We start from the raw sequence: 22,637 nt of genomic DNA on the forward strand, positions 1-22,637 counted from the left end.
TTCCAAAAGACTGTCTCTAAATCATCCCTAGATTGTGGACTCCTTTGGAAAACTGATGAAAGTCATAACCCTTTTCTTCAGGAAAAAAAATATGTGTACACACCCATACAGGATATTGTACATAATCTCAGAGATTTCATGGTCCTTCTTGGAGCTCATGCAGGTTAAAAAATGCCTAATTCTAATTTCTGCAAAGAGTTTTTCCCCTACTTTTCTGATTCTTCCCTTTTTCTGTGTTAGTCTTTTTTTTTTTTTTTTTTTTTTTTTGGAGAGTTAAAAATGGCCCGCCCTGACTCTCCTTCATATACAGACACTTATACAAACACCTACACACACTTAAATGGGTGGGGGTCACCACTGAAATTTTTATTTGTTTGTTTGTTTGTTTGTTTGTTTTTGGTGACTTAGGGGGCATGGGCCAGAGCTTGCTGTGGTAGTTCCCTATGTGTATTTGTTCAAGTACATTGAGGGTGTGTTGGGCAGAATAACAGTATAAATTCGTTAAGCATTAAAGAATCAGATTCCTTCTAGTAAGCAAGTTGAGAGATTTAACATTTAGCAAACAAGACTCCCAGCTACACAAAAGACTTTGTTCTGGGACTTGATGAGGCAGGAAACTTGGAAGGTGGGAATATTGTCATCCTTTTCCTCCCTCCACCCCCTGCCTTTTTTGCAGGGTTTGGAGGGAAAGCGGATTTAGAAATGCAGAGACCAACATGTGAGAACTTCAGAGAGCAAGATTTGAATATCAGTATTCTAGGTGTCAGTCTTTGTTCTGATATTAATAGTTTCATTCTTTTGATTTTTATGGTATGAGATGTTTATGCATTTATTATTGTGAAATTCTGACCAAGTCAAATAATGTGTGCCCCGTTTGATAGATATTTAAAGTGTGGTGCCATTATGGGATTAATTCCTTTCCCCCAAAATATTTATTTTTCAAGTGCCAGTGTCTTCCTGGATATATGAGAAAAGTATAGAAGTTAAAGAACAACTAAAACTGCTTCCTACGTGTATAACATTTCACAAATCTTTTTAAGTTGAGAGTGATAACAGTAGCAATTATTTTACTGTATTAATGCTGCCAGTGAAATAAGATTATTTTTGCTTTGTGATTTTGGAGATCTTAAATGTAGCATTCTCTCCAATACAAGAGATATTATAGCTCATGAGATCTTTAGCTACTGATACTGTCTTGGGATGCAGACTGATAAGTAATATATTAATCAGATGTCCTCTTTTATGTAAGAAGGTTTAGATGGTATGGTATATTTATCATCAGTTTTTGAAAACTTGTATAGATCATATTGAGTCTATTTTTTTCTCTTCTTCTAGGATCGAAGTAGAATGTATGACAGTTTGAATATGCACTCTTTGGAAAATTCCCTTATTGATATTATGAGAGCAGAGCATGATCCTCTTAAGGGTAGGTGGCTTTTTCTTTTCTTGTATCACCCACCGCTTTGTCTCACCATTTTATGTAGGAAAATGAGCACTAAGTAGCACTTACGTTATCTATAAAATTGTACTATGTTTGTTAATAAAAACCTTTGTGAAATGTCATACTTTTTCCTTTGTAGCTTTCCTATGCAGAGAGAAATGTAAACCTGTGTCTCTTGTTATTCAACAAACAGCCACTGTTTAGAGATATCTTGCAGTTTACCAGAGGTTGAAGAAAGGATCTAAAATTGTTTAGTTCAGGGGCACTTGGGTAGGTCACTGGGTTAAGTGTCGGACTCTTGATCTCAGTTCAGGTCTTGATCTCAGGGTCGTGAGTTCAAGCCCTGCACTGGGCTCCATGCGGGGTGTGGAGCCTACTTTAAACACAAATGAAAATGAATGAAGAATAAATACATAAATAAATCTGCATGCACCGTATTAGCTTCAGCCCACACACTTGAAAAAAAAATTATGAAGTAATTTTTCCAAAATTCTATCAAATGCAGAAATAAAAAAAACGCCTTGGAATATTTGTATTTACAGTTCACAGTGATTCCAACCTAAAATTGTCCTTTCCCCATTTTTCTTCTACTATCGTAGGATTTTGAAAGGGGATATTTTATGGGAGCTTCTCTGAGGTTTCATACAAGTTGGGGCGAATTAGGAAAAAGAGTCAGCCCCACTGATCCCACAGTATCAGCCTTACTGTTAACTATATCTGAAGATATTCCATTAACATACTTGTTTTTATTTGTCTGTACATTACTTATTATTTTACATTTCTTTGTACAATATATCTCCTTGCCTTTCAGTAGTAACAGTGAATATCTAGCAAACTGTGTGCACTTAGGTGATAAGAGATATGTTATTTATTGCTGCATAATAAATTATTCCACAATTTAGCAGCTTAAACAACAATAAATATTACCTCACAGAGTTCTACGGGTCAGGATTCAGGAGCAGCTTAACTGGTTAGTTCTGGCTCTCTGAATCAAAACCATGTGTTACTTGGTAATTTGTCCATATTTTTAATTCTATAAAGCCAAATAAGAATTCCCTTATAAGATTTTAGCCCAAAACTGTAGCACTTCAGTGTCAGCAGCAAGGTGGTGGCTTGAGGCTGTGTTGGCAATACTGGTCAGTTATCCAAACAGTTTGTTCTGTTTCTGGATTTTGTTAGTTTCTTGTCTAATTCCCTTATTTTTAAGGGGCTTAAGAAGTTAAAGGGATCATCATTAGTGATTGTTAGCAATGTGTGGGGATGGTAATTCTCCTCCTCAGAAACTAATAAAGATTATTATACTTTGGGATTTGGGGGTTTTTTTTGGCGGGGGTGGGGGTGGGAGGGTTGGGTGGAGGGAGCTGCTTCTAACCAAAACCCAGTCTAGTTTTTCGAGTATCTGTATATGGGGTATTTTTCTCTTTCACTGTTATGCTGACAGTTCCAGTGGCATCTGTCTTCTATCCACTGTTTGATAATAGAATCCAGTAGTTTATGATTACGAAGAAGTTCCCTCTCTTTATTTCTTTGGTTTATGTAGAAAGAAATTGTCATTTCTCCCAGTCGTCTTTAAAAAGGCCTTTTAAAGATGTTAAGAGAAACCATTCTCATTTCAAGTTTTCTTTTTTTCTAAAGTCTATGTTATAATAAAACTGGAGAAGACTTTGAAAAAGAAAATGGAAGCAGCATAAGACCAAGAGGAATTTAATAATTAAAAAACAAATCTCAAGTGAAGGCAAAATTCTTTTGTTAGAATGGGAAGGGGAAAATGTGCTCAGTACCACCTTTAGGAATCATGGTAACAAATCTCTGTTCCTTTTTTTTTTTTAATGTTTATTTATTTATTTCAAGAGAGAGAGTGAGCAGGGGAGGGGCAGAAAGACAGGGAGAGAGAGAATCCCAAGCAGGCTCCCAAGAGCCTGACGTGGAGGTCAGTCCCACCAACCATGAGATCATGACCCGAGCTGAAATCAAGAGTCAGAGGTGTAACTAACTGAGCCACCCAGGCACCTCACAACTGTCTAATTGGGAGTGTTTTGTATCCTACATTTATTATGGTAGGAAAGAAAAGAAAAAAATAAATAAATAAAAACATTGAGAGATACCTCTATAGAGAAATAAAGAAGACCGGTACTTGAGCATACTGCCATCAAATGGCTATTAAAATGGTCCTGATGCACCACAGCTACTACTGAGAGACTCTTCTTGTCTTACTAGTACAGACTTCACTGCCTTCTGGGACATCCTGTCATGTATCTTCCTCCTGGTACTCTGATCATTGCATGTTTTCTCTGGGCGGGACCTCGGTAAAATCTGCGGAAGCAAGGTTGTGACAGAACAGAAGAAACCAGTCTGTGGACTTCCCCCGTTTGTCCAGTCCTTGTCTTCAGGGCAGCACTGCAGCCTGTGTCCTGTCTCTTCCATTTCATCTTTTCATTCCTTTTCAGAAAACTCTGTCCACTGTTTAATACAAGTTTAATACAGTCTTTTTTTTTTTTTTTTTTCAAAAAATAGAATTAATCTTACTTTATCCTTTTTAAATGTTTCCAAAGGTCAGTCATGTGCTTTGTCTTCCTTATGGGATCTAATGGAAAGGGAGTTGCAGTGTAAATTTTTTAATGAATTTCTTGTTTACCTTTCTATTAATGATGAAAGCTTCTAGAAAATTTTTCACATGAACTTAAGTGATAACAGATTTTACTGTTATGTATTGCTGTATAACAAATTACTCCTAAGTTTAGCAGCTTAAAACAACAATAAACATTTATTGGCTCCACAGTTTCTGTAGGTTAGAATTCAGGAGCAGTTTAGCTGCTTGGTTCTGGCTGAGGATTTCATGAGGTAGCAGTCATGTGAAGGCTTGACTGGGGCCGGATGTTCCTTTTCCAAGGTGACTCACTCATGTGGCTGGCAAGTTAGCACAGGCCGTTGGTAGGAGAACTCAGTTACTCACCATGTTGAGCTTTCCATGGGGTGTCCTCACAATATATTTTCTGGATGCCCCCCTCCCCATCCTCGCCCTGAGCAAAGATCCAGACTTGAGGTTAATGTTCAGGGTCTTCTATGACCTAACTTCAGAAGTCTTACACCGTCACTTCCATGGCATCCTACCAGTGACATAGGTCAGCCCTACTCAACTGGGGGGAGGGGGGGGCGGGGGCCGCTACTCGAGATGTGAATACTAGGAGGCAAGCATAAGTGGAGGGTATCACGCAGGCTGACTTCCACAGAGATAAAGGCAGAAACTATAAATTGGCATTCGGTTTTACTTTTCTAAAGGAAAAGAGAAACTACTCAAGGTAAGAGTTAATGTCAGTAGAAGAGAAACAGTCAAGCAGCCCTCTGGAATCCAAAGGAAGTCTGGCAGGTTACTGGTCTGAGAACTGACTGATTGTACTAACACCTCCCATCCCCAGTGAAGTCCAGAATACTTCACTTTACAGCTTGTTTCCATTTTCCCATTCTCCAGTGGTTTTTACAGGTCAGTAGGGGAACCTCTATTATTTACTGTTAAGGTTCTGTGAGTTAGCATAGCAGGTAGGAAGGGTCTTGTCTCATGGGGGCTCTGCAGATGTGAAGTGACGGCAAACAAAGATGGAGTTCTGGATGCACGTTAGTCCATAGAGTGTGCCTACTTTTGTACCAGGCAGTGTCCAAGACCTTGGCTGTAATTGTGTAAAACAGATACAATCTCTGTTCTTAAGGGATTTACAGCCTGCTAGAAAGAAGAGACCTTATAGTTATATGTATAATGTACATACATACGTGTGATATATTAATATAATGTTTATATACACATAATCTATAACCAGAGTGTTTGAAGTGCCATGGAGGGAGATGATAAGGTGCTTGGGTAGGTCATAAGTAAAGGGAGAGAGATACTTAATTCATCTGTGGAGTGAAGAAAGCTAAGACCTTAAGCTTGAACAGCACAAAGATGAAAAACTACTGGCGCAAAGTGTCAGCTAGACAGAGGGGCCGGGATGTATGGAAGAGCTTGTCACATTTGAGGAACTGAAAGCAGACAGTCCTGGCATAGCTCATTTAGGGCTACCTGATGCTAACTGGCTATAACTGGATAGAACTGCTCAGCCCTAGGGAGCAGGTGCTGTCTTCTCCAGATCATGAGCACTAACACACCGTTTTATGCTTTCCTTAGTATTCGTGACACTGATCTGTTTTTATTTATTCTGCATTGGTTTCTTGCCATTAACACCTCGTTTTCTGATGACCGTCTTCATTCTTGGCAAATATTTTTCTTTTCAAAGGAAGAACAAATACAGATTCTTTTAATGCTTAAAGCAAATCATGCTTTGCCAACTGAAGTTTTGCAATTTTGCAGTTTTGTTTTTGCATACCTATATTAAATAATCTGTGATCTTGCTATGTATGTGTGGGTCAATTCATTCTGCTTTAAACAGAAGAACAAGACGGTGATTATTGTTAAGCTCTCTATCCTCCCTGCCCTCAGCAATCTGCAAAAATGTCTTACTGTGTAAGCATTTTTACCAAAATTTGCTTATCCCCCTCCCCAAAAGGATAAGAGGAAAAAAGAAAAAATTAATTTCAGCTAAAAAAAAAAATGATTCGAAAACTGTGGATAGCAGTGCAGTTTAATATTACAGTTCTTGGAAGTATCCGCTTTAGCAATTCACAATGACTTTACCAGTGTTCCCTAAACAACTTAAAGGAATCAGGAAAAAGGATTTAGAGTAGGATTTTATGCCAACACATGTTTAAAAGTGGATGCCTTCAGAACTTTATTTACTATGTATTTTCACGTCTAGCATCATTTTTATCACTTGACTGCTAAGCTCCTATTTTCCAAGACTCCTGAAGTAGAATCTGTGCTGTTTCACTGAGAAGATAAGGAATTGCTTCTGTGTAAGGTGCTAAATGGTTGTGGTAGTACTGAATCAATTCTTGCCTCTTTCCTTCTACTCTTCTTTTCCCTCTGGTTCTCTTCAGCTGGCCGTAATGTAAATTTGTAGTACTAAGTCAGAAAATACCTTGTATAAATTTCCGAAAGTCTCTGGTGTGAGAATTTACATTTTTGAACCTAAGAAGTGTTGAGCTGCGCAGAGATTCTCAAACTCTGAGAGCATGTGTATCAGGCGGGTTTCAGGAGCCCAGTCCCAGAGATTGTGCCCTGCGGCCTGTGCAGAGAGCACACTTGGAGACACTCTGGAACAGGGGAACAAGATGAAAGAGATCTATTGGAAGTTGTAAACATTTTAATGACATTATTAAAACACAGCAAAGTGCAGAGTAAAACTAATACCAATCATCTATATGCCCGAGCAGTTCTGTTGATTCTCTTAAGCTCCTGGTACACTGCCTTCACTGATTTCTCTGGCAGAGAGTGTAAGGCATCCTTCAGAACAGATTTTACTTGTCTTCGGCCCACTTGTGTTTCCTGGAGTAAACTTTTCAGGAGTTCCAGAAAGTGCAAATCACGTATAATGACATGTCTTGAAAAAAAGATCATCAAAGAGGGATTGCTGTATATATGCTTTCAATCTTTAAAGAAAATGTTTCCTTTTTTTTTCTTTAATGTTTATTTATTTTGAGAGAAAGAGAGGACACACAAGTGGGGAGGGGCAGAGAGGGAAGGAGAGAGAGGATCCCAAGCAGGCTCCACACTGTCAGTGCAAAGCCCAATGCAGGGCTCGAACCCACGAGTCAGACACTCAACTGAGTGAGCCACCCCAGCATCCCCCAAATATTTCTTTTTAAAAAGGAGTCAAATTTGCACGTACTTTCCCCTGGATTTCATTTGTTTTTATTTTTTCCTACAGACCACAGGCCTTGGTAAATAAGAAAAAAAATCATTAACTTTGAAAAAAAATCATATTTATATCGAAGCCGTGCACATTTCATTATTTTGACGTTAAGAGATGCTTGCTGTTGATCCTTGTAATATGCCTCATACCTTAATACTTTACTCTTCAAACTACTCAGAATTGAATTCATCTCAAGAAAAGTACAATTTTCAAGATTTTAACTTTTGTTTTCTGTGAGAATGTCTGCAGATTAAAGAGGAAGTTGTGAAAATGTGGTTGTAAAAGTTCTTGTTTTAGAAAATTTACGTGAAGTATAGTATCATGAATAGAGATTTTTTAAGTTTTATTTATTTATATTTTCAGGTAGTTGCAACAATAAGTAGTTAGCAACAATATTATTAAATTTGAAAACAAATTGTTATTTCTTCAGGCAGTTTTGGCTGTTTAAGTAATTTGAATTACAACAATATGCAGTTTTTCTTCTTTAAAAACTAAAACCATTCAGAAACCACAGTGAATTTTCTTAAAATCACATTTATTTATTCAGAGCTTATATGGGTTTACTAAAAGCCTGTTTTCACCACAAATCTTCATTAAGACTTTAATTATGGGCTTATAACTCTTATTTTTAGGTTGAAAGTCAAGAAATACAACATTTTTCATATAGAATTTGTCACGGTAAAAGTGGGTACTTGGGATAATTAGGCCTATGAATTTTAGTTGCTTTTAGTATTTGAAGGGTATTGGAGAATCTCTAATGAAGGATTTCCCTCTAGAGTATAGGACTTTATCCTTTTTTAAATGTTTATTTTCTTATTACAAAAAAAATAGTATGTGTTCATTAAAGAAAATTTGGGAAATCTGGAAGAATTTTTCAATCATCAGTTATTTCCACAAACTAAAATAACCAACCATGTTTGATATGTTGGTGTATAATTTTTTCTAATCTTTGTCTACTACATATAAGCTTAAAATATTTGCAGTAGTCAAATCTTTTATCTTCCCTCAAACCTGGTTTGATATGTACCTGAGTTAAAAAGTCAAATAGCGCCATAAGGCTCCTATAACAAAAAATAGAAGTCTTCTCTCATTCTTTTCTCTTTGCTTCAGATTCCCATTCCTTAGAGGTAGGTAGCTAACTTTCAATGTTTTTTTTAATGGATTCTTCATGTAATCGTTTGTTAATAATATGCTGAGGCTTCTAAATTTCCTACATTTTTGGTATTATCTGTTGACTGTGAACTTTGACTTGCCCATCCCCCAATACTTACCCTGCTCTGTCCTCTCCAAATGATTATAGGATCATTTTTGTTTAAATCAGGAAGTGTATTGGGGCGCCTGGGTTGCTCAGTTGGTTAAGCACCCAACTTCGGCTCAGGTCGTGATCTCACGGCTCGTGAGTTGTAGCCCCGCATTGGGCTCTATGCTGACAGCTTGGAGCCTGCTTCATGTTCTATGTCTCCCTCTCTCTCTCTGCCCCTCCCCCGCTCATGCTGTCTCTCTCTGTCTCTCAAAAATAAATAAACATTAAATCAAGAGGTGTTTTGCTATGAAAATGCAGATACTCATGGGTGAACCTCATCTGTTTTGTACTGTAATGTAACTTTTTTCTTCTTTTTCTTGGAATTAATCATTGTCTCTTTTGGTTTGATTGCTTTGTTATCTAAGTACTTGTCACTGATTCATCCCCAAATTTATCAATAGAACCCTGAAGCTTCCTTCAATACCTCTAAAAACATCAAATAATCTTAGATTGATTTTTTTTTTTTCCTGCTGTTGAAGGCATCCTTCTGCAGCCTTTCATAACTGTCACTGTGGGACTTCTAGAATGCTGAGAGTTCCTTTTCCTGTGGGATCCTTGTCCTGATCTCTATACTCTTTTCTTAGTGGTCTATACCTTTGTTTTATTGGGCCTGTTTTATAGTACCTTCCTTCAGGTGGGACATATATTTTAGATCTCATACATATGAAAACGTGTTTATTCTACTATGTAAGATGATAGGCTGGTGTGGAATTACATGTTTGTAATTGCGAACACTGAAAGCATTCTTCATTGTCTTTTATCTCTCAAGATTACCATAAGTGTATTACCATCATGATACCTGTTAATTTGTATGATCGGTTGCCTTGTTTTGTGTTTTTAAAATTTTTGTCTTTCTTTCTGGAAGCTTTTAGGATATTTTCGTGCCTGCGGTTCTGAAATTTCATAATAACGAAATATGGATCTTCTTATGTGTATGCATGGGGGAGCCCTGTCTTCCTTCCTTCCTTCCTTCCTTCCTTCCTTCCTTCCTTCCTTTTTTCCTTCCTTTTTTCCTTCCTTCCATTTCTTTATTTACTTCACTGCACATCCATTGGGCCTTTTTAATTTGGAGATGCATTTCTTTCAATTCTTGGACATTTTTGGCATTTTGATCATTTCTTCCCTTCTATTTTTAATATTTTTCTTTCTGGAAATCCTGTTCTTCAAATAGTTAACCTCCTATACTCATCTACTTGCCTGTTTTCCATTGCTTTATCTTTTGTTTTACTTTGGGAGACATTTCCTCATTTGTTACTCTTCAACCCTTTTATTGATTTTTCTATTTCAAAATTTTTCTCTGAAGAACTTTTAGGACCCTCTTTTAAAAAGTCATTGAACTTTCCTTTTCTTCCTTGATACTGTTTTTCTGGTGTGCTTATCTTTAAACACTATATTGTAGTGTTTGTGGATTATTTTTCCATTTCCTTGCAATGTTTATACTTCTGCGTTCCTCCTTTCTGTTTGTTTGGTTTTGTTCTTTCATTCATGCTGGAGGTGTCCATCACATATCTTATGGACTTTTGATGTCTGTTCATTTTTAAAGATGAGACACAAAAATGATGATTGGAAGCTCTGTGTATGTAGTTGGGGTTGACAAACCAGTGAGCATTGCTATAAGCCAACCAGGTGGAACTCCCACAATGTCTGTTTCTAGGTCTTTTCCTTCAGTCTGGGAAATGAACACTGGATGTGTGTCGTCCATTCTTCTGTCTGGGAGCTAGAGGCCTGACTTCTCGCCTTCTTAGAAAAGCCAGAGAGAGGGCTGTGTGTCTCTCTGATTCTTTTAAAAACTAAAAAGCAGTCCTCGACTTTCCCGTGTCCAGTTCCACCCCACATCTACTCGTAGTGATAACTAGAGCTTCTTATTCTGGAAGCTCTCCAGGTGTCTATTGTGGTAAATGGCTTGTTTCTGGATAGTCTTCCCAGGCACGCACCAGTATAGGTGTCAGAGATTTCAGTGATTTCTGGTCTACACAGGCAGTTAACCACTCAACCGTTCCTGTTCACAGCTTCCAAAAATTTGGTGACATAGTTCTTCTGTGATCCTGTCTCATTTTATTTGTCCTGATGGAGTTATGCCTCTTTAAAACTTCCATGACCCCGTTTTTAGGGGTTTCAGAAAGCAGCAAAGATGGACACAGGCATTCAGTCCTCCATGTTCAGTTGGAAGTCTCTGTAATCCCTAGTCTATTTATCTTTTTGGTGAAGCCCCCCAACATGCTTAGTCAGTAGTAGCTTTATTAAAGATTGTTAAAGAATTCTACTCCTTTTAAATGGAGTGCCTTGCTCATTTATTTTTGATTCAGTAGCTTGTTTTCTTTTTTAATGTATCTTTCACACGACACTGTGTCATGGGAGCAGTGAACACCTCTGTTTTTGCTCTATCTTGAGTCAACATTTATTATAGTTCCAAACAAATAGAAAGGGCTCAATAAATTATTGGTTGAACGATTGAACATTTTTCTACAAGGAGTCATATTTTTTGTCAATATCTACTTAAAACTTTTAAAAATTACTTACATGCATTTAAAATAGTTTACATAACCATTTCCCTACAGTTGGAAATTTAGGTATTTCAAATTCTTAAATGAAAATCAGTGAGCTTTTTGTGTTCATTTCCATAGAATAGGCTTAATATATATATTTTTGAGATTCTAGGTATATATTGCTGACTTAATTTTAGGTTTTATGCCATTTAACACTGCTACTGGCAATGCTTGATTGCCCATTTGTTATTCTTAATATTATTTTCATTTATACAACTATTATAGGTTAAAGTTTTGCAACCATTAGTTCAACCTGATTTTAATGTTAATTTAATAGATCTTAATTAGTACCAGTTTTATTGGAATAACTTTATGATGACACATTATGATGATTAATGACTTAAGTTTAGCCTCTGTTGCTGTTGTCTTTCTTTTTGTGGTTATACTTTACTTGAAACAAACTTTTTGATATTCTATATTCCATGATGTTTCTTAGTTTATTTTCTAATATTAATTAGATAAAAGTTTTAAAAGTTGTAAATCATTATTCAGTGAAGAAAATTTATGATGGGGCCCTGCTTTAAGAGTGAGTTAACTAGATTAATTTTCCTGGAAACTCAGATCGATGGTTTTTATTAAGGAATGATTCTGTTGCTCTCTTGGGATCTGGTACTTTGGATCTAAGGGTCTTTTCTGCATTTGTATGATCTTATTCTTAGGCTTTTTGAGGCTTGCATTGAGATTTGGGAGTGAGGTCAGGAATGACTGTCCTGCCCCTTGGATCTGAGCAGAGATTGGAGTTATTCAAGGTTGGTAATGACCACATTCTAAGTGGATTTTACCAGACTTCCTACGAACCATTTTTTTTTTTTCTAATTAGATTTGGAAATAAAGGTAAAGCATAGACAATGATAAAATATTAGGAGAGTCTACCAAACCAGTGGGAGCAATGCTTTGTATTTAAAGCATGTAAGAAGAATCTTTTCATTTGTACAATATGTTCGTGTGTATAAGAAACACACATACACACAATATAAAACGTATGGTACATATCATGCATTAAGCACTTGATGCATGTCAAACACTGCTCTGAGGACTTTACATGTATTAACTTAAACATGATTCTCACACCTAAGATGTAGATATTTTATCTTCCATTCGGGTGACTGTTGTGGCTTACTAATAATAATTGTCCAAGTGGCAATGCTAGGAAGTGGTGGAACTCTGGAGTTTGTGTTTTTAACCACCTTAGCATACTGCCTCTCTTAGTATTTGGTTTAATAATAATTGTAACCCAATCTCCTTATGATTCTAATATGTGGTTAAATTTTTTTTTTCTGTTGAAAGTAGTTGGCAGAATGTGTAACATTGTTCTTTAGTAATTTTAATCATCACTAATGAGGAATGGGTTGGCATCATCAACTGTGAATATTGGGGCTTTGGAGATCATATTTTGGATGTATTCTTTAAAAAAAAAAAAGAATATTTGTGGAGAAAGGAAAAAATTCATCTTGACAGAGAGCAAAAAAAGCAAGACTTGTCTTCCTCCCTCTCACCATTTTAAGAGGCGTAGAAATGAACTGATAAAAACTTACTCTGCAGTTTTTACGTTTACTGAGAGAATGTCCCACATACAAATACGTGTTTAGTACTATGCTTTCCATTAAGCTCATGGGTCATATAATAGAATGAGATAATTTCGTTCATCGATTTAGCAAATACTTAAGGGCCTGTTAATGTACTAGGCTCTGTTTTATTTATTCATTTATTTAATTTTTAATGTTTATTTATTTTTTTTTAATTTTTTTTTAATTTTTTTTTCAACGTTTATTTATTTTTTGGGGGACAGAGAGAGACAGAGCATGAATGGGGGAGGGGCAGAGAGAGAGGGAGACACAGAATCGGAAACAGGCTCCAGGCTCCGAGCCATCAGCCCAGAGCCTGACGCGGGGCTCAAACTCACGGACCTCGAGATCGTGACATGGCTGAAGTCGGATGCTTAACCGACTGCGCCACCCAGGCGCCCCTTAATGTTGATTTTTAACGAGAGAGAGAGAGAGAGAGAGAGAGAACAAGCCGGGGAGGGGCAGAGAGAGAGGGAGACACAGAATCCGAAGCAGGCTCCAGGCTCTGAGCTGTCAACACAGAGCCCAACAAGGGCTTGAACTCACAAACCACAAGATCATGACCTGAGCTGAAGTCAGACACTTAACCGACTAGCCACCCAGGCACCTTTACTAGGCTCTGTTTTAGATGGTAGAGATACAGTAGAGAATAAAAAAGACAAGAGTCCTGCCCTCATGAGTCTTCTGTTTTAATGAAGGGTGGAGATAATAAGAGTCAATGCTATGAAGAAAAAAAATACAGTATCAAGGGGATAGAGAAAGAAACTGCTATTTTAGGATGGTCTCTGATGGCATCTTTTAAACACCTGAATGAAGTGAGAGGTATAGGCTTTGGTCATATCTGGACAAATGCATTTTAAATAGAAGAGGAAATCTACAGATCCTGAAATGGCAGTATGCCTGGCATGTTTGAGGAACAGCAAAGAGGCCAACGTGGTTAGAATGGTAGGGGATGAGAGGCCAGATATTTATTCTAAGCCTGGGAGGGTTTTGAGTAATAGAGAAACCTGAGCTGATGGAGGCTTGAAAAGGATCTCTCAGGCTGCCGAATGGAGACTAGACTGTCAGGTTATTCTAGTAGTCTGTGAAGAGATGGAGATGGCTTGGGCCGGGGAAACCAAGAAGGAGCTCGTGAAGAGCAATCAGATCTAGGTCTGTGTTTATAAATCGAGCAGTGAGGATTTGTTGGCAGATTTGTACACAGATTACACACAGTGAGGTGTGGAGGCAACCCAGGGTTTGGGGATGAGCATCCATATGGAAGGAAGACGGTGCTCTGTGCTAATCTGGGGAAGTATGGGGTTGAGGTATAGAGGTTGCGGTTAGAGATACAAGTGGAGTCATCTGCTCAGAGATGATGCATGGAGCTTGGGTAGTAGATGGTATCACCTAGGGAGGCCATGTGGAAAGAGAAGTCCCAGGACTGAACACTGGGGCTTCAGCATTTTGCAAAGCTGAGGACGAAGAGTATTTAAGGAATAGCTAGTGAGAGGAAACCAAGAGAGTGTGATATCTGGGAAGGGAAATACGATGCTTCAGCAAATGGGTTGCTGGAGGTTATTTTGGGACTTTCAGCTTAAGGCTACACAAACATTAAGAGATGTTGGGAAACTGCTGCATTTTATCCTTTCTAATTCACATTTCTGTAATTTTAAAAGTATGTTTAAATCTGAGAAGTGACATGTCATTTTTTATCATCTCTATTTTTAAGTGCATTTTATTGAGACTAAGTAGGTAGTTTGGTGAAAGAACTTAAATGTGTATGAAATCGTTTTTAATGCTGGCTTAGTTTACTGCATGTCTTTATATACAGCATTGTTTCAAATTTTAGTAATTGGTGATTTGTCTATATGTGATGAATTGTATGTACTTGTCATACTTCTGTGTTTTGGCTGCTTGAATATACATCTAAAATGGCCAACATGTATTGCCTTGTTTATACGTGTTATACAGATAATTAAAATGACAATAGACTAGTAAGATAATTTTAAAGATACTGTACGTCCTCTAATTATTCACTGATAGCTAAGAATAAATACATATTTTTGAAAGTTATTTATTTTAAATTTCATAGTATCTTAATGTAAAAGAAGTGCCAAGAGGCACCATTAATTGTAGACATATTAAAACTATAATGAAATTATTATGTTTTATCATATTTTCACAATAATAAATTATAACCTGGTTCCCTAAAATTCAGTTTGCACAAATTTGTACTAGAGGGCTTTATTTGTAAGGTTAGGTTCTTCTGGGACAGCAGAAAACACAGAGCAGCTTAAACAAGACAGAAGTATTTTCCTCTTCCAAAAGAATACCACACCTAGAAGTAGGGTAGTGTTGTTCATGGATCTAGGCACCTGTCTTTTTGTTCTGCTGTCCTTACCACCCAGCTTCGGCCTCAAGCTAATATGGCTGATTCAGTTTAGCCATCACATCTGCATCCCAGCAAGCAGGAAGAAGGTAAAGGAAAGAGAAGATCTTCCCTTCCAGGATACTTCCCAGAAACTGCACATAACAATTTTGTTTTACATCCCATTGGCCAGATCTTACTCACGTGGGCACACGTTAGCTACAAGGGAGTAACTCTGGGCACTTCTGTGCTTATCTAGGATTTGGGGTTCCCATTATTGACAGGTATAGGTGTCAGTGTGCAGCTAGCAATCTCTGCGCCACTGGGCTTTTTACACAATAGGGAGGAACCGATTTTATACCAATGTGTTTTTTCTGTGTTAACGTATAAGTTACCTAATACATACTTCATAATCATCCCATGAATTTTGTAATGGATTTAGCATAGGAATTTGCCCTATATCCAACCATACCTATCTTTCTCTATATTTTATCAACTAGGAAGTCATTACAAGATAGTGATTAAGAGTATGGAGCCACGCTGTCTAGGATCATATCTGCCAGTGGTGTAACCTTGAGCAAGTTTTTTAACCTTGCACAGAGGAGAAGATAGTAGTACCTAAATCACACATCGTCGTAGGATTAAACGATTGGTTGAAAAGAACTTAGAAAAGCTCCTGGCATGGAGCGAGCCCTCAAATTTTAGCTATTACTATAAATTGGCATGTTCTTAGTGGAAGTAATTTTAATGGTATCCCAGGTAAAAGTAAATTATCTATAAATTTAACTTGTAAAGATGTATTGATATTTTGCTGTGATTGAGGAAAAGGGACTAGATAATTTAAAAAGAAGTCTGATTTGTTTATTTCATTTTGGTGTGTTTGGCTAATTATATTGAGAGATTTTCCTGTTTGGAGTACTGTATTTTAGAACATGTATACAAATACACATTCTGCAAATAGGTATCTATCTTTTGAAGTTTTTGTGTAAGGTGTGTCTTTTAAGTCCATTCAGAGCCAAGAAGTCAAAAGACTATTAGCAATGAAAATATACTTGTGTCTTGGGATAAGTAAAGCGAACAATCAACCTGTTACAGGATAGTTACGTGGCGATTCAACGTTGAGTGTCTTTTGAAGTGGAACCAGGCTTAAAGCTTTGTGCAGTTTACTTTTCTAGGAGGTCTTCCCTGAATCTATGGCCTTGGTTAAATATTCCTTGTGTTCTTCATACAGCGTGCTATACATAATTCTTTTAACACTTGGCAGGCTTTATTGAAGTTGTTTCTCTCTGTCTTTCATACTACATCATAAACAGAGACTCATTCTTATTTGTATATTCTGCATCCTATACACTTGTAGATATACAAGACAATGAGCTTGTTACAGTGAACAGCAGTACGGGTTACCACTTTTGTAGGGGTTGTGATTTTCATCTCAAGTCAGAAATAACAGCATTTTTTCATGGCCTTAAATTATTCTCTAAATTTGGTCATGTGCAACAAGATGTTTAGCAATAGACATATTTCCAAAGTAAGCTACGATACTTGAGGCAAAGTAACGCTCCGTGATATTGAAATCCAGTTTAGGAAAGTTCTGCTTTCTGACTCTGTATTCGGTACCTTTTGTACGTACTGTCTTATTTCTCGCTCCGTACTAAAATATTAACAACAATAGAGTTATTGTGTGTTTTTAGAGTATGGCTGCTTTATCAGTTTAGCTGGTGTCATGTGAAATGCAGAAGTAAATAAGAGTGCATTGTCTTTTGAAGGACAGTAACATTTGTTTCACCTGTTGAGTCTAAAAACAGAATCTGCTATGGTTAAATTAGAGCCCAGATGAAGTGTGTGTATATGCATAGGTGTACGTGTATATGCATAGGTGTACGTGTATATCTATAACTATATGTCTAATATGTATATTTTAATGTTAAAATTGAATTATCTCCCCCACTGGCAGGTGATCAAGTTCTTTAGTTTCATAATTAAAACAAAAGCCTCTGTTTTGTATGGGATGTGTGGGCGTAATACAGGGCCTCAGAGTGTGTAGGGTGCTTGCTGAGGTGGTAAAGCTAGACACAGTTAATCTATACTCCTTACTAATCATGTCAGATTCATGCGGAGAGTTCCTGGTCACTCTTCTGGCGGCTGTGCATCCTGCACCATCACAGGGTCTGCAAAGGGGCTGCACTGAAAACTGCTGACGTGCCATCGCACAGACATTTCATTCTAGTAACTTTCTCAGTGGATTTTAATGAACCTTTCTAATAGTCCATCAGAGATTCAGGCATTAGAGGAAAGTCCTCTATTAGAGGAAAGTATTTTAATGGACTCTAAACAACGATCATCCTTAATGTTGGCATTTAGTCAAACAAGTGTTACGATGTAGAAATGCTGAATAAACCACAGTGTGTCCCTGCGTACCTTTTTTCTTTGCCACAGTGGTCTACGGTCCTGTCATCCTTCCGCATGTATCGAGTGCAGAGCTCTCATATGAGGAATGACTCAAAGGAAATAGGAGGCTACTAGGCTCTTAAACCTTAGTATTTTCATTTTTTATATTTTTATTATATCAGTTGTAAACTTTGAACAGGTTAAACTTGCAATATCATTTATAATAATATGTTTCAGATGTTTTTATCAAACTTCCTTATTTACATACAGCTATATATAAAACTGTTGAATTAAATGGCAAGTTGTGATGAGTTTTTGCTACTCATTTTTTATTTTAATATTTAGGTGGTTTTTTAGTTAGGAATATAATAAATTCCTTCAAGTTTTATTTTTTGAAAAAGAAAGCTGTGAAGAGAATTATAAACAGTTTTGAAAATATTTAAAAATTTTTATATCCTATATTAAGTGTGAAGGACTAGGATACCTATATTGTTCTCACATTTCAAAAAACAAATAGGCCTTATTCTCTAGGCATTGCTCTGAAATCACATTGTCCTCATATGATCTGGGAACTAAGGTTAACTGTTTTATGTTTTGGTTTCAAATCTCAAAAGATGATTTTGGTTAATATGCTTCGAGTTAAACATTAGCTTTTTATTTAACAAATATACTGTCTTCAGTAATTTCCTCCTTATTCATTTTCCCTTTTTTTTTTGCCTTTCAAATAGCTCCATAATCTTAAAACTTCCCTTTCCTGTCTTTTTAAAGGTCGACTGAGCTATCCACATCCAGGAACTGATAATCTGTTGATGTTAAATGGTAAGTTGTATACAAACATTTTATGTTTCCGGTTGACTTTTATAAATAAATATAATTGAGTACATGGTTCTCTATACCTTGCATATACATAGAAGTTAAATATTTTATAGGTATAAAGATACAGCTACAGCGTTTCCTGTACAGAAAGCAGAATTAGGAGTTTGGAATGTGCCTATTTCTGATCTCTGGCATATAAATTCTAGCTGTCAAAGCAATTATTGCAATGTATTTGTGACAGTATGATTTAATTCATTGATCACAGATTTTGGAGATCGTCCTGAGTTTGAATATTGGCTTTCTAGTTTTTGGTATGACTTTGTTTAGAAACTTCTGTGAGCCTTCATTTCCCATCTATGAAATGGGAATAACAATCTCAAGGATTATTATGAGAATTAAATGAGATGATGTTTGCAAAGTGCGTAGAACTTGTTACTTAGTATAGCACTTGTGCTTATGTTAACTAAGGAATGAATATACTTGTGACTCTGTAAATATGGTGATCACGCTAACTTAATTTATTCTAACTAGAAAGTTTACACAGTGAACTTCACCAGAGTTAGAAACAGGATAAATAAACTTTCATTAAAGTTTGTTCTTCTGTTGGACAAACATTGTTTTCAAGTCCCAGTACTTAGTACACCCGTGACTGTGGGAGTAGACATGGAAGGTGAAAATATCCTTCATACAGGTATTTTTAAATCAGAGGGTGGACAAAGAGAGAGAGGTAGAAAGAAGGAAGAATAGACATAGTACTTAAAAAATACACAATTATATCATTAGAATGACTTGGCTCTTCTATTTCAACTAAAGCTCTGTTGAAAACAGATGATAGGGAGGTTGGGGAACAAAGGTTGAAAAAAGGCCAGTATAAAGCTAGACCCTGTGAACTTATACTAAGTAATAAAGACTCTAGTGACAGAGGGGTGGGAATAAAGTCCAGGCTTCCTGGGAGATTGGCAAGGTGTCAGATAGGATTTTGGAATGAGAGAAAAATTGAAGAAGCAGTGTGTCTGTGGTGCGATTGATTGCTTCATTCAACTTTAGATTGTTATATATTGAGTTGCCCACCACGTGCCAGTGTAATCTGAGCCCTGGGGTATGTGTTAGGATCTTGAAGGATGGTTAGAGGTCAAATTGGCAAGGTCCTAACACTGGGGCCTAATTGTGCTCTCTAGCTGAGGCCGTGTCTGGGCTGGACCTTACAGCAGTACAGCAGGCCGCATTCATGAATTCAGTGAATTATGGTGCTTACATAGACTTTGACCAGAAGGGCACTAGAAATCGCATTCCAGGACTTCTTCAGTCAACTTTTTTTCTACCATGGAATTAAAACAACACGTCACTTGAGTAGCTGGTCTCTAAACTCTGTATCTGTGACTAAAACTTACATTGATGAAATTGAGTTTACAAACTGAAAATAGATCATAATTTTGTATTATCCTCATGACTTGATTTATAAAATAACGATGGGATTAAGCAGCAAGCTCTTTATGTATTTATCCTCACTTCCTCAAATAATTTGCTTTTGGGATGTTCTGTGTGATAAAGATCATTTCCATTTTAACTTCTAAAAACAAGTCAGTAGAAAAACTTGAATTTGTGTATATTTCACATACTCTGTTAAGATCCATTTGAAGGAAGGTGCTGTATGAGACAGTTTGTTAGATGATTCACAGATGATCTGGGATTGCTGTGTGCCTACCACACTGGCACGATTCAGAAGTATGTTGCAATCACAATAGAATACATCAGTTATGTATGAGCAAAGAGCTTAGGAGCCATACTGTTTTTACACGAAATATTATTAAGCTAATTGAGTTCATCAGTTGCCTGAAGCCTTCATAAATAACCTAGATGTTAGGTTATCAGTGTTTTATCACCTAGTAGACACAAGAATATTTTATTTCAGGCAAGAGTTGAACCTTGTGGACAAATCTGCTTTTTCATATGTGAGCACTCTTCATAGCCTGCCACTTCAGAGCCATGTTACGTGCTCGATACAGTGAGCTGTCCTGGACATTCTGAACTTCTTCTGGCAAGGGAGTAGGGGACAGAAGAGATAATGAAACTAGGACATCAAAATGTGTTTAGGTCAGTAGGGGCAATTTGATCCAGAGAGAAAAAAAAATTATTTTGCTCATTTGGGAGCATTGTTAAGAGGGGAGCAGAGGTCAAGAAATTGGGTATATTTATTATGATCGGGAAGTATTTGAATATTAAGAATTTAAGTAATTTTTTCTAGACATCAAGGTCATTGAAGACAGAAGTGGGCAAATGGCAAGAAGGAGTAAGGGGAAATTTTCCTTGAGCTGCTTTTAATTCTTACAGTTCAACTATATTCTTAGCATATTGTCTCCCTAGGAAATACGGGAATTAAGTGATGTCAATACCAAGCCTCTGCCTGTACTAAATTATTATTAAATATTATTGATTAAAGGAATTGTAGCATCTCAATACATAGACCTACTTTTTAAATTATGTCACAGATTTGAACTCATCATTAGCAACTAAGTAAGTTGTATTACTTAACCAATAAGCATAGCTAATATTATTGACTTTGAAAATCAGTATTTGGCAATAAATTATAAGTCAGTGGTTTTGTGTGTGTGTGTGTGTGTGTGTGTGTGTGTGTGTGGTGGGGTTAACAATAGTTAACAGTAGTTGGTACCACAGACTCTGGAGCTAGGTTATCTGGATTTAACCCTAATTTTGCTATGACCTTGGACAGTTCACCTAACTTCAGTTAGATTCTTTATGTCAAAAGGAGATAAAATGCTGCCTGCTTCAGGGGATTGTTTTTTGAGAAGTGAGGGAATTCATTCATGTAAAGTGTTTAGAACAGTTTCTAAAAGTGAGAGTTAGCTGTGACAGTGGGTGATGGTGAACAGTGACAAAATGACTTTGAAAGAGTATTAATCCTGTCTTGTGAATACATAAATTGTTGGAGAATATAAATTGAAAGAAGACATAGCCAATGTTTTCAAGTATTTGAAGGATGTTCAACGTATATGTAGTGACCAAAGAAGGTTTGTCTTATGTTACTGCAGAAAGTCAAACCAGACCCATTTGGAAGAAGCTATATAGGAACAAAATGTGGGTCAAAAGCAAAATGACTCTCTCACAGTGCTCCCTAAGGAGTGGTGCACATGTCCCATGTGGTACCCAAGACAATCTTTGGTGGCACACAAATACATATTATAATAAATGCATGACTATAACAATTTGAGAACATTCCTTAGAAAATACAGAACTGGAAGAAATCTATGATGTTACTAGGCTATTATTAGGTGCTAGGCTTGAGTCCATTTAATAAAAATAATATTATAAATACTAGTGTAGTTGTTATGCAGATAAGGCAAATGTTGTAAAAAGCTTTCATGAGTCTGCCTTCCTGGTCAATTAACATTATAGTTAAACTGTGAAATATTCCTTTAACGGATAAACAGGGAATGGGGTAAAGGTCAGGAAGTTGGTCAGACTAGGTAAAACTGTGAAATACCTCTAACAGATCCTTATATTTCAACCTCTCTTAACTCAGAAAAAGAGATAGTATCCCACATCCATATGTCTCTTGAAGTTGTATAGACAAAATAAAATTTAACCATAAAAAAATGTCATAGAAATATAACTGCAGCAGACCATGTTCCTCCATATAACTAGAAATCAAGTTGAATTGACTGGTGGAGACTGCGACCATTTAATAAATATTGTAGAGGGGTCCAAACCTAACATCCAGAAGCACTTTAGGGAAGTAATATTATATAGGAATGGGTAGATTGTCTAAAATCCAAAATGCAAGCACTATCTGAATTTAGAATGACGGCTTGAATGTTGTACTTCCAAGTGTATAAATCTCACATATTTTATTCTCAGTAGGAAAAAACAAAATAAAACCACCCTGTTTTCCATAGTAGTGAGGACCAATGCAAAATGATGTATCATTCAGGTACTTGTTTCTGTTTGGATCATGTTGTGCTCCCCTCACCCCTCTCCCAAGGAAAAATAGCTTATATTTTTATTAGTACATATGGCTTTTCAAAAGGGAGACAGATAGCAGAAGTACAGGGGGATGCAAGCTAGTTTGAAATTTAAATTTGCTGTCATTAGCCATATACATCTATGTTTATAATCAAGGGCTTCCTCTACTGTTTGGAAGGAGAGAGGTTATGTTTATCTTTTAATTAAGAAAACTTAGTGAAATTGTATTTCTGAGGGCAGAGTCTCTAAATGTACTGTATTAAGTCCTGAAAATAGGAAATTTGAGTACGTAATCAATTCTTTTTTATGCTAATGGAAATAAGTGGAGTAGATAACAGATTTATTTTAGATCTTGAAAAGGATAATTTGCGGGTATATTTCCCTCCCTGGTTTTGGCTTTTCAGAGCAAGAAATAAGAATTTCTTTAGTTTCACACCAAGAGAACTTTAACCTAAATATTTCTG

The 22,637-nt window shown here is 36.7% G+C and overlaps 1 protein-coding gene across 8 annotated transcripts in view; it reads left to right on the top strand.

The window, feature by feature from the left end:
• Positions 1-22,637, top strand: part of CPEB2 (cytoplasmic polyadenylation element binding protein 2) — a 68,825-nt gene that overhangs the window by 13,494 nt on the left and 32,694 nt on the right. For 7 of the 8 annotated variants that reach the window (XM_047090594.1, XM_047090597.1, XM_047090592.1 and 4 more), the window contains 2 exons: positions 1,336-1,426; positions 18,145-18,195. In XM_047090594.1, the coding sequence (XP_046946550.1) occupies positions 1,336-1,426; positions 18,145-18,195 (142 nt within the window). Of the gene's footprint in view, positions 1-1,335; positions 1,427-8,792; positions 11,823-18,144; positions 18,196-22,637 lie in introns of those variants that run through there. The other variant, XM_047090600.1, reaches the window with a different exon arrangement.

Source organism: Lynx rufus, unplaced genomic scaffold (genome assembly GCF_022079265.1).
Source record: "Lynx rufus isolate CCGP_SWC_20201006 ecotype Redwood Valley unplaced genomic scaffold, mLynRuf1.p SCAF_3, whole genome shotgun sequence".
NCBI classification, from domain to species: domain Eukaryota; kingdom Metazoa; phylum Chordata; class Mammalia; order Carnivora; family Felidae; genus Lynx; species Lynx rufus.